Genomic DNA, 12,039 nt, shown 5'->3' with positions numbered 1-12,039 from the left:
ATACTGTTATTTCTAACATACTATACACTCTGAGGCAATAGGCATGTGCTATGATGATTACGGGCATTTGTACGATACTATAGACTCTGAGGCAATAGGCATGTGCTATGTCGCGGCAGATCTGGATGGAGCACGACACCGACGGAGCCGCCGCACTCACGTCCAGGCCACGCGAAGGAGCAGTGGAAATCAGGGCGCCAGGATTGAAAAGGTATTTTCATTTGAATTGTACACCGACAATGGAGGCGTGATCTATTGATCCTGGAAGAAAAAATAATAACGAAAAAATGCAATTGCAGGTTTCTGGCTTCGAACCCGCGACCTGCTTTCTGAAGACGCGCGCGCGTGAGAGAGGAGAGCGCGTGAGAGAGGAGAGTTGGAAGCCGCTTCTAACAAATCAATCTGAGACGTCCGATTTGGTGGGGTTGTATTCTGGGCCGTTGATTTTGAAGTAGGGAGGTGGCTTGGAGAAGATTTCAATTATAGTAGAGATGACTTTGCTGCTGCAAAACACACATTAGTCGTAGTAATCAACATTGTCATTAATCATCAAAACTCACTAGGGGCCTAGATGCTTTTAGCGGGCGTGGGCACGACACAGACACGGGGAGGCGGTCGCTGCCAGGGAGGACCTCGCCAGACACCGAGGACATGAGAGACAAAGCAAGATAGAGGGAAGTAGAAGAGGAGTGGTCGAGTGGAGATGTCGAGCATGCGTCGGGTGGGTGTGCAGGCTGGGAGCAGGTGCGCTGAGTTGATGACGTGACGACTCGCTGAATGTTACATGTCGGATTGGTGTTGTGTGCGATGGGACAATGGCATGGCTAGCATGAAAGAAGTCATTACCATTATATCTTGATATTCTATGTACTATATACCTAGAAAAGTCAAAATAAGTTATAATTTGAAACATAATGTGGTATAAAACATAGCTGCATGTAATTAATAAATATAAGTATCATTATAATGGTAAGAGCATAAGAGTTTCCAAAAGCCACTCTCAATCTAGTCAACTAGATGGGAAAATTGTTTTCAACAAGGCCTTGTTTAGTTCACCTCAAAAACCAAAAACTTTTCAAAATTCTCCATCACATCGAATCTTGCGGCACATGCATGGAGCACTAAATATAGACGAAAATAAAAACTAATTGCACAGTTTACCTGTAAATCACGAGATGAATCTTTTAAGCCTAGTTACTCTATGATTGGACAATGTTTGTCAAATAAAAACGAAAGTGCTACAGTTTCGAAAACCAAAAAAATTTTGAAACTAAACAAGGCCCAACTTTCTATCTCAACTCCCAATTTTTCCGCACTTGGGAAAAACAATCCGTGGAAATATCCACATGCCGATCCGCCTAACATAATGGTGAAAGAACATTGAAAAAATAAAGAGCAGGATAGGGCTGCTAATGCAAATGTACCAGACATAAATGGATGATGCGATTTATAAATAGCTAGGGATTCCTAATCAAAATTATCTTCTATATTTTAGAATGAGATTTTGAAAACAGCTGCAATAACCCAACAAATAAGCTCACAATAACTTTTAGCCACCTGAAAAACTCATTGATTTACTAAGGCCTTGTTTAGTTCACCTCCAAAACCAAAAACTTTTCAAGATTCCCCGTCACATCAAATCTTTCGACACATGCATGGAGCATTATAAAAACTAATTGCACAGTTTGCCTGTAAATCGCGAGACGAGTTTTTAAGCCTAGTTACTCTATGATTAGACAATATTTGTCAAATAAAAACAAAAATGCTACAAAGTCAAAATCTAATTTTTTTCACATCTAACAAGGCCTAATTATTATATCTTTTTAGAACTATTGAAGATGCTCTAAGGTCTTCTTTACTTCGACCCCAAAACCCAAAATTTTTCAAGATTCCCTGTCACATCGAATCTTTAGACACATGCATGAAGTATTAAATATAAACAAAAATAAAAACTAATTATACAGTTTGGTTGAAATTTATGAGACGAATCTTTTGAGCCTAATTAATCTATAGTTGGACAATAATTATAACAAACAAACGAAAGTGCTACGGTGTCGCGAAATTTTTCTCCTCACAAACTAAACACGGCCTAATCTACCAAATTACCAATCTCATCTTAGCTAGGCTTCCAGAGTCTAGACCAGTGGATGGATAGGATCTCCCTCTTCTCCTGCCTGCCGCAGTCCGCACCTGCACGCCTGCACGAGTCCACCAGGCCCCCGAGCTGCCCACCGACGGGATCTCTACCCCCGCCCGCCATCCCCTTCTCTCTGCCCCTCCCGAGTTCGATCTTTCGCGGAATTGGCGGAGGGGCCGGATATGTCGTCGTCGGTTGGGGTCGGCAGCGCGGGTGGCGGAGGAACGGACATCGCCAGCCTGCTGGAGAAGGCCAAGGAGCTGGACCAGCTGAAGAAGGACCAGGACGACATCGTTGTCGAGATCAACAAGATTCACAAGAAGGTCCTCGCATGTAAGCTACTCTCGTGCTGCTGTTAACCGCCGCCCCGGGTTCTTGTTCCGCCCCTCAGCGCTGACTTATTCATTCGTTGTTTGATCTGCTGCCTGGATTCGTAGGCTAATTACCAAATGAGTTTGGTAGCTTCATTGTCAATTTAGGGCGGTCGAGAAGGAATTCCAGCTCTTGCTGTGCTTAATTACATTACTTTTGCCGGAATGTCCACTGAAAAAGCTTGTTAGGGAATGTTGTTGGAGTGTATGCACCTATGTGTGTAGCTTCTGGACTCCGTGTTAATTGAAGAACTCGTAGGTTTGTGCATTGGTTTAAGGGTGGGGTTCCTCACTCTAAAGAGGTCTTTTGTCTTTCAGCATTAGACATCCATTTTATTTTTTGTACTTTTGTTGATTGGAAAGCCATTCGGCTTGCTTGTGAGCCATGTGGCAAAACATAAATGCAAAAAGAACCAAATTAATGGGACATGTAGGCGAAAATAAAGACGATGTTAGTTTTTTTTGACATATGTGATAGAACCAAATTAAAGTGCCATGTAGGTCGGTAGAGATACTGAATCAACTCCCTCATTATCCTTGGAGCCTGGACTTTATGGAGACCGCAACAAGTGCGTTTTTGATGTCGCAGCCCCAAATATTGCTGCAGGCGGACTGACTGTAGCTGAAGATGAGGGAAATACATGGTTGGTGGCAGGGGCTCGAGGTTTATCCCTCCTAGCTGCCATTCCTCTGGGTGGTTAGTGCCCTGTCTTATGGTCAATTGGTCATCTGTAGTTTCTTTCACAGGCACGAGTATTCCTAAGGGCAGCAGCAGAGTGCGTGCGTGCGCATGTGCGCGCGCGCGCGTGTGTGTGTGTGTGTTTGAGTTTTTGGGTTGTATGGGCACTTGTCCCTTTTTTCCTCTTCTTAACATAATGATGCGCAGCTGTCCTGTGTTTTCGAGAAATTTTTTTGGGAGGGTGGTGGATTAGGAATCTTTAGAATATTCCATTTTATGTTAATTGAATTAGGTAAGTACATATATGGGCTGTTTGGTTCGCAGCGTGGCCTGGGGGTGCTCGCCCAGGCAGGTCCATCTGACCACCAGGCGCTCAAAATCAACGGCCTGGGGAGCTGCCTGTCCCAGGCACTTGCGCCAGGGTCAGAACCAAACAGCCCCATACTGTCTTAGTTGATGCTCGCTCACCTTGACCTTTGACCTCATCGTAGGAAACACTACAACTGTAGTTAACCATCAGCCAGGCAACGAATCAAACACACACTGAAAGAGATGCTTCTTATGGATGAAGGGGGTGTGATATTATATGTTTCAAACCTGCCTGTTTTCTGTTATGCTACTTTTTTCCTTTTATACTTTCCTCCAGTTTAAGCAATCAGAACCTGCTTGTTATGCCACACAATCTGCTATTTTCACTTCTGATTACTTGTAGTGGTTCACTGAAAAAAACAAAAGAGTACTTATAGTGGTTGCATGTGCGTGATGACCGAGGTACGCAGGTGTTCTATGTGAAGTGTTATATGTCAAAAACTTGTGCTGATGGGAATTGATATTTTGTTTGAACTGGCCACCTTGACATGTAGTTCTATGATTATGTTGGTGGAAAATAAATGCTTTTACCCTTTTCTGAAAAATAAAATTAGGTATCCATTTAAGAAGGAACAGACTTGTATGTTTCCAGTTGCTTGTTTACTTGAGGAGGTCAAGCCACACATAACTTTATTGCTGCCTCTGTACATTATTTCTTAGGATAGGTTGCGGTTGAATTGGGACATGTGTGCTGTGGTGTGGCGAAAGGTGCTGTTGGAGAGTCTGGTTATTTTTTAATTTTGAACTTACCTGCTTATTAGGGATGCAACAATTGAAGATTTCTAATTGCCAAATATTGATCTATTGTTTTGAGAAAGCTTCTAATTTGGTATGATGCCTTGATCTATTATTAATTTTTAAGATGTCTAAAAATTTTGTAGTAAACATAATATTCTTTTTGTAAACAGAATATATAGTGATTCTCTTTGTTTACTTGATCCTGTAGTTTTCAAGATTATGTTGGTATGTAAGTTGTAAAATTCACATTGGTCCCGCATAGCATAAATGATCGTCTATGATTGGCATAATCGAAGAAGGCTAAGACAGGCAAATTGACCCATTGCCCTTATAATCAACAATGGAACCCATCGGATCTTCCCTTGAAAGCCATGTCCCTTAGAGTTTCCAAAGCTTTAGAAACGTAGTATTCATTTATTCTCATCTGAATAACCACCATTTATAACCTAGGCACACCCGAACCCACCATTTAGAAACGTAGTATTCATTTATTCTCATCTAAATAACCTGCTATTGAAAGCTGTCTCCCTTAGAGTTTCCAAGATCTGCCCTAGATTTCCAATTGAGTTCTGGTTTACGTTCCCAGGGTAAGGAGAATTGGAGATGCCGCTTGCAGAGGGAGGGGGATTGGGGCTTCTGTGTGAGAAGCTCAACAATCTGGATCAGTTGTGGTATTGTGGAAAGTGCAGGAGGTTATGATCGCCAAGATCAACATCATGCACAGGGAGATGTGTTGCTGTAAACGAGTTCCGAACCCTACACCTAACCTTCCATACTCACATTCTGTTTTGCTTGGACAATTAGAACTCGACCAGAATTGGAGCACAATAGAAAGTCGCCAATTTGGTTCCTTTTCCTATAGGTCTGTTTAGATACTTGTATTATGACCTCCTTTTCCCACCAAAAGATTGGCTAAGCATTGTGTTATTTTTGCAGAAAATAATTGGAATGGCTTAAGCCAGGGCTACTGCCTATGTTTATTATATATTCTGTTATGGCTAGGGCCTAGGGGGTGGAGGACCAGGACTCCTTAGGTGGTAGTCGTGGTTTGTTTCAGGCCGAAGTTTGACACCCCTGCACCCTATGGTGGAAGAGAAGGATTAGGCAGGAGAGAGGGAGAGGTAGGAGAAGACTATTTCATTTCTTGCTCCCCACTGAGTACACCAGCTTGGTTTACAAGGACACCAGCCAATACAAGCAAGTACTAGTCAGGGGCTAGTTCCCCTCTATTAGACCCAATATGTTACGACGCCGGAGCTTGCTTCGGAGGAAGTATGGGGGAGAGACAGGGGCGTGCGGGCGAGCTGGGCGGCGGCGTGCAGGTGCCGTTGTCGAGGGAACTCACGCAACAGGGAGACGGAGAACAGGAGACAAGGGCCGGGAGCCCAAGGGAGATAAGAATATCTCAATCCCAGGCTAACCTCTCATTGAATACGAGTTCCACTCTTTATACAATAGCAGTCCCAATCTAATAGATCTAATCTATTATGGAAAGTAAATCTTAACTAAAGTAAATCTTAACTAATGCAAACTCTAGATAACTTGGCCAATAGGCCAGGTGGTGACTACGTCCAGGCTGCCCTCCTGGTCTGGTTCAGCCACGTTCCTTCTCCCTCCTCTGATAGACCATACCGGTCATAACATCTCTCCCCTCCTTCGGAAACAGCTCGTCCTCGAGCTGAAAGGAAGGGTAAGCAGCACGGAAGTCTGACACCGGCTCCCAAGTAGCTTCTGAAGGTGGAAGATTCGCCCACTGGACGAGAACATGCCACTCGCCGCGGCTGAGCCGAGAACGCAGCACCTGCTGTGGACGAAGAAGGGGCCGACCATGATGCAGCGGAGGCAATGTTGGTGCAGCTGCAGGCAGCGGCCCCCGGAACGGCTTGAGGATGCCCACATGGAACACATCATGAATGCGGGCACCGTCAGGAAGTTGGAGCCGATATGCCACCTCGCCAATGCGTTCCAAGATCTGGAACGGACCAGCGTACTTGGGGCCCAGCTTGCCGGTGCTGCCCGGTGCAACAGACTGGTTGTGGCGGAACAACCGGAGCAGCACCCAGTCACCCACAGCCAATTCGAGAGGTCGGTGCTTGGCGTCGTAGAAGCGGCGTGCGTGTTCCTGGGCTTGGAGAAGACGAGCACGAACCTCTGCCAGAAACTCATCCCTGTCAGCTAGCAGGGAATCCACAATTTCGGTGCGGGCTGTCCCGGGACCATATGGCAGCAGTGGTGGCGGCGGCCGTCCATACACCACCATGAAAGGAGAGGCACGCAGTGCTGAGTGAAAGGATGTGTTGTAACAGAACTCAGCCCACGGCAGCCAATCAAGCCAATCTCTTGGACGATCACCTGTGATGCAGCGGAGATACATTGCAATCGTCTTGTTCACAGCCTCGGACTGCCCATCCGTCTGTGGGTGGAAGGCGGTACTCATGCGAAGTTGGACGCCAGCCTGCTTGAAGAGATCGCGCCACACATTCCCCGTGAACACCGGATCACGGTCACTTACAATGGAGTCCGGAAAACCATGGAGACGCACGATGTCGCGGAAGAACGCGCGAGCAACAGACGAGGCTGTGTATGGATGTCCCAGAGGAATGAAGTGGGCATACTTGGAGAAGCGATCCACCACTGTCAAGATAACGCTTTTGCCGTGCACCTTGGGTAACGCCTCGACGAAGTCCATCGCGATGTCAGCCCACACCTTCGATGGCACCGGTAGGGGCTGCAGCAAACCAGCCGGGTGCATAGCCTCTGACTTGTTGCGCTGACACGTTGCACAGGCCCGAATGTAGTCATGGACAGTGCGGCGATCATGTTCTATGAAGAACTCAGTGCGCAGTCGCTGCAGCGTCTTTTGGATCCCCTCGTGTGCGTTGGTGTGCGCGAGCTGTAGCACGTCGTCGAAGACCGAGGAAGAGGCTGGAACATAGACCCGCCCCTTGTGGAGAAGGAGGCCGTCCTGCAGCGCCCAGTCCGCGCCGCGGCCGCCCGCAGCCACTTCTTCGCAGACTGCCCGAAGCTCATCGGAGGCAGCAAACTCTTGGCGGAGCTCGTCGAACAGCTGGAATGTTGTTGTCGAAAGTGCTGCCAGTACCGGCTCAGCCGACGGCAACGTGGACAGCAAGGGTGCGTCGCCATCCCGCCTTGATAACGCGTCGGCGACGACATTGAAGCGCCCTGGCCTGAACTCAATCCTGAAATCATAACCCATGAGTTTACTGATCCAGTGATTCTGCGGGATCGTTGATAGGCGTTGGTCTAGCAGGAACTTGAGCGCATAGTGATCGGTGCGGACGATGAAGGAACGGCCCCAGAGGTACGGCCGCCAATGCCGCACTGCCTGGACCAAACCGATCAGCTCGCGCTCATATGCAGCAACCTTCAGGTGGCGAACAGCGAATGGCCTGCTGAAGAACGCCAAAGGGCCCTCGCCTTGATGCAAAACAGCCCTGAAGCCGGAGCCGGACGCGTCGCAGTCGACGAAGAACTCGAGGTTGAAGTCCGGAAGATGCAGCACCGGGGCGGCGGAAAGGGCTTGCTTCAATGCAGAAAACGCGTCCTCAGCCTCGGCTGTCCACAAGAAGGCGTTCTTGCGCAGGAGGCTGGTCAGCGGCGCCGCAATAGCACCATAGTCCTTGATGAAGCGCCTGTAGTATCCCGCGAGGCCGAGGAAGCCTCGAAGACCACGGGCTGAACGCGGTTGTGGCCAAGACTGGACCGCCGCCACCTTGGACACGTCCATGGAGACCCCTGCATGAGAAATCACATGGCCCAAATAGTGAACTGAAGTCGCTGCGAAGGAGCACTTGGACCTCTTGAGATGAAGGCTGTGGGTTCGAAGGACGTCGAGGACGGCGCGCAGCTGGAGGAGGTGTTCAGTCCACGTGGCGCTGTAAATCAGGATGTCGTCGAAGAACACCAACACGCATCGGCGAAGAAAGGGCTTCAGCACCGTGTTCATGAGGGCCTGGAATGTCGACGGCGCGTTGGAGAGGCTGAACGGCATGACCAGGAACTCAAAGTGGCCGTGGTGGGTTCGGAACGCCGTTTTGGCCACGTCATCAGGATGTACACGAATCTGGTGGTACCCGGAGCGGAGATCCAACTTCGTAAAGAAGCGAGCACCACGGAGTTCATCCAAAAGTTCCTCGACCACTGGTATGGGAAATTTGTCCTTCACGGTGGCTGAGTTGAGCGCGCGGTAGTCCACGCAGAAGCGCCACGAGCCATCTTGTTTCTTGACCAGCAGAACTGGTGCTGAGAACGGGGAGGTGCTGGCACGGATCGTGCCCTGCTGCAGCATTGCGTCGCACTGGCGTTCGAGCTCGTCTTTTTGGAGCTGCGGGTAGCGGTACGGGCGCACCGCCACGGGCTCCGTGGCCGGCTTGAGGTGGATCCGATGGTCACAGTCGCGGGCTGGTGGCAGCCCGTCCGGCTCTGCGAACACGTCAGCGTATGCGTCCAGCAGGCGCTCGAGGAGGGCCGGCTCGGTCCCCTTGGCCGAGAAGATCTGCAGGCTCTGGGTGTTGGGGGCCGATGCTGCTGGTACTGCTGCTGAGCATGGCGTCCCTTCGCCGCGCCATTGTACTCGGCGGCCGTGTAGAGAGAACTCCATGCGCAGGTTGTCGAAGTCCCACAAGATGGGTCCGAGTGTGCGTAGCCAGGCGATGCCAAGGACCATGTCACAGGAGTCCAGCGGAATGGCGTAGCAATCGACCTTGAAGACCTCCATGCCGATCTGGAGGTTGACTCCGCGAGCGAGGCCGCGACACAGGACGCGGTCACCGTTGGCGACCGTGACGTGAGCCCCCTCGCTGTCCTTGAAGTGGAGACCTGCGCGGTGGGCTGCGGCGCTGCTGATGAAGTTGTGAGTGGATCCCGAATCCAGCAGCGCAGTCAGCTCGTGCGGACCCACATGTACGCGGAGCTGCATCGTCTCGTGCGCTCGAATGCCGGTGATCGCGGACAGGGAGATCAGGGGCTTGTCGGTGTCATAGGGCGCGTCCTCAGCCGGCTGCGTACTGCCGCTGTCCGTATCTTCAGGCTCCTCCACAATATAATCGGTGACCTCCAGGAAGAACAGCCGAGCACACTTGTGGCCACGGACGTACGGCTCATCACAGTTGTAGCAAAGGCCTTGCTTTCGGCGCTCGGCCATCTCATCTGGGGTGAGCCGCTTGAAGAGGCGCGGCGGTGCTGAGGATGAGGAGCTCTCCGCCTGGGTCACCGCGCCAGCCGGCGTCGAAGTGGTGCTGGTCGGTCGGCGGCGCGGGGGTGCCGGCAGGGCAAGGGGCGCCGGTGTGTTCCGGCGTTCATAGGCGCGGGCCAAGTACATGGCACGCTGCAGGTCCTGCGGGTCGTGGAGCTCGACATCGACGCGGATGTGATGGGGCAGGCCTCCAGTGAACAGCTTGGCCTTCTGGCCCGGAGAGAGACGCCCGGCGTGGGCTGCGCGAGCCTGGAACGCCTCCATGTAGGCATCCACCGTGGAGGTGAAAGGTAGGCGCGCGAGATCTGAGAGATGGTTGGTGCTGAGGGGCGGCCCGAAGCGTTGATGGCACAACGTGCGGAACTCCTCCCACTGTGGACGACCGGAGTCAGCCTCAAGGACGAGGTACCACTGCTGGGCAACCCCGGTGAGGTGATAAGATGCAAGCCAGACTCGGTCGGTGTGGCGCGTCTGGTGCCCATTGAAAAATTGTTCACACTTGTTCAGCCACCCCAGCGGGTCCTCCTTGCCATCAAAGGTGGGAAACGTAAGCTTGTGGTACTTGGGGACGACGTGACCATCCGGTGCCGGGGACACGCTGACATGTGGTGACGGTGATGCCATCGGAGCTGAGGACATGGCTGGTGCGCCCCTCAGGATTGTCTCCAGTGAAGGGATCGGAGACGGTGAAGCCGGGAAGCGGATCTGATTGATTGGCACCCCCGCTGTTAGTGCAGCGGACGTCGGCTGCACCGAGCCAAAGGACAGGGAACCCATTGTTGTTGCTGCGGGCGCCGAAGATGCCGCTGGCACATGGGGTGTCGACGCGGGCGCCGAAGATCGCGGAGGGCGCAGTCAGGGCGGGCATGGAGCCAAACCCTGGCAGCGCAATCTGGGGAAGGTGCTGGCCCGAAGCCAATTCCCGGCCGTCGATGACAGCCACACGCGTGGCGAGATCACCCACCTGGAAGTTGAGGACAGACAGCTGGTTTTGGATCCCTTGCAGGGTGTTGGTGAAGAAATTCAGGGTGTCGCTGGGCATGGACACCAGCTGTGGGGGCGGTGTGTGGGTGGTGAGCGGCATGGCGAGGGTGGGAATCAGGGCGCTGGAAGATACAGGTGGTATTGTGGGGTCGGCAGCGGGGAGGGTGGCGGTGCTTTGGGGAAGAGTAGCGCCGGCAGCAGGATCGACGGGGCTGGAGGAGACGCCGGTCGTAGCCATGGTCTCTGATACCAGGTTGTTACGACGCCGGAGCTTGCTTCGGAGGAAGTATGGGGGAGAGACAGGGGCGTGCGGGCGAGCTGGGCGGCGGCGTGCAGGTGCCGTTGTCGAGGGAACTCACGCAACAGGGAGACGGAGAACAGGAGACAAGGGCCGGGAGCCCAAGGGAGATAAGAATATCTCAATCCCAGGCTAACCTCTCATTGAATACGAGTTCCACTCTTTATACAATAGCAGTCCCAATCTAATAGATCTAATCTATTATGGAAAGTAAATCTTAACTAAAGTAAATCTTAACTAATGCAAACTCTAGATAACTTGGCCAATAGGCCAGGTGGTGACTACGTCCAGGCTGCCCTCCTGGTCTGGTTCAGCCACGTTCCTTCTCCCTCCTCTGATAGACCATACCGGTCATAACACAATACCTTCCTAGCCTCTATTGCTAATCAGCTAACTCCTTGCCTTTCTTGCCTCTATGCTGATATGGCTTTCCCCACATAACATATTGGGCACAATATGTACATTTCTTGACCCAGAATAGGACTTTGGTACATGACCAAGTAGGATTATAGGTCCACTTGGGGTATGATTTAAGTTGTACTAGGTCCTGCTGTTACTGAGTCACTCACTTATGAACAATGTTTTCAAGACGTCCGATTAATCGCGATTAATCGCGACTAATCGTCCTGGACGGTTGGAGGTACTCGGCCAGGGCCTCTGACTTGGCCAGAACGACCAGGAAACTGGTCGTCCGATTAGTCGTCGTCCAGTCGCGATTAATCGTCCGTCCAAGTTGTCTGGTGTCCAGTCAGTAGATGGGCTGCATCTCAGAGTTGGGTCTAGCTAGCTGCCTTATATTTTGGCCCAAGCCTATTAGGGTTTATGTTGTCTACCCCTCACTCATTTCAGCACAATACATTCACTCCTCTCCTCTCCTCCTGTCGAGCAGCAGCAGCCACCTCCATTGCTGCCCTCGTCTCCTCTCCTCTCCTCTCCTCCCTTCTGTCTCCCAGCTGCTCCTCCTCCTCTCCTCTCCTCCCTTCCGTCTCCCAGCTTCTCCTCCCTCCCTTCCAGCTGCCCTCCCTCTCTTCCTTGCGGCGGCTGCTGCAAGCGTGCAGCTGTGCAAGGGAGGAAAGGGCTCTGCAGCTTTATTTTTCTATAATTTCAGTTTGGCAGCAGCAGCCAGCAAGACAAGAAAGGGCTCTGCAGCAGCCAAGTAAGTGGCCAGCTGACCTATCTAGACTTTAGAGCCTAGAACATGTATATACATATATGGTATAATGTGCATTGTATATAGCTACATAATAT

General features: G+C 51.1%; 1 protein-coding gene across 10 annotated transcripts in view; it reads left to right on the top strand.

Annotated features, from left to right (window-relative positions):
* The window catches only part of LOC8086164 (SAGA-associated factor 29), a 71,527-nt gene continuing 61,610 nt past the window's right edge, over positions 2,123-12,039 (top strand). For 4 of the 10 annotated variants that reach the window (XM_021466180.1, XM_021466182.1, XM_021466186.1 and 1 more), the window contains exon 1: positions 2,125-2,470. In XM_021466180.1, the coding sequence (XP_021321855.1) occupies positions 2,320-2,470 (151 nt within the window). In that variant the 5' untranslated portion in view covers positions 2,125-2,319. Of the gene's footprint in view, positions 2,471-4,880; positions 5,041-12,039 lie in introns of all 10 variants that reach the window. The other 6 variants (XM_021466183.1, XM_021466178.1, XM_021466184.1 and 3 more) reach the window with 4 other exon arrangements.

This window comes from Sorghum bicolor, chromosome 8 (assembly GCF_000003195.3).
Source record: "Sorghum bicolor cultivar BTx623 chromosome 8, Sorghum_bicolor_NCBIv3, whole genome shotgun sequence".
NCBI classification, from domain to species: domain Eukaryota; kingdom Viridiplantae; phylum Streptophyta; class Magnoliopsida; order Poales; family Poaceae; genus Sorghum; species Sorghum bicolor.
This window is presented reverse-complemented; position numbering and strand designations above follow the sequence as displayed.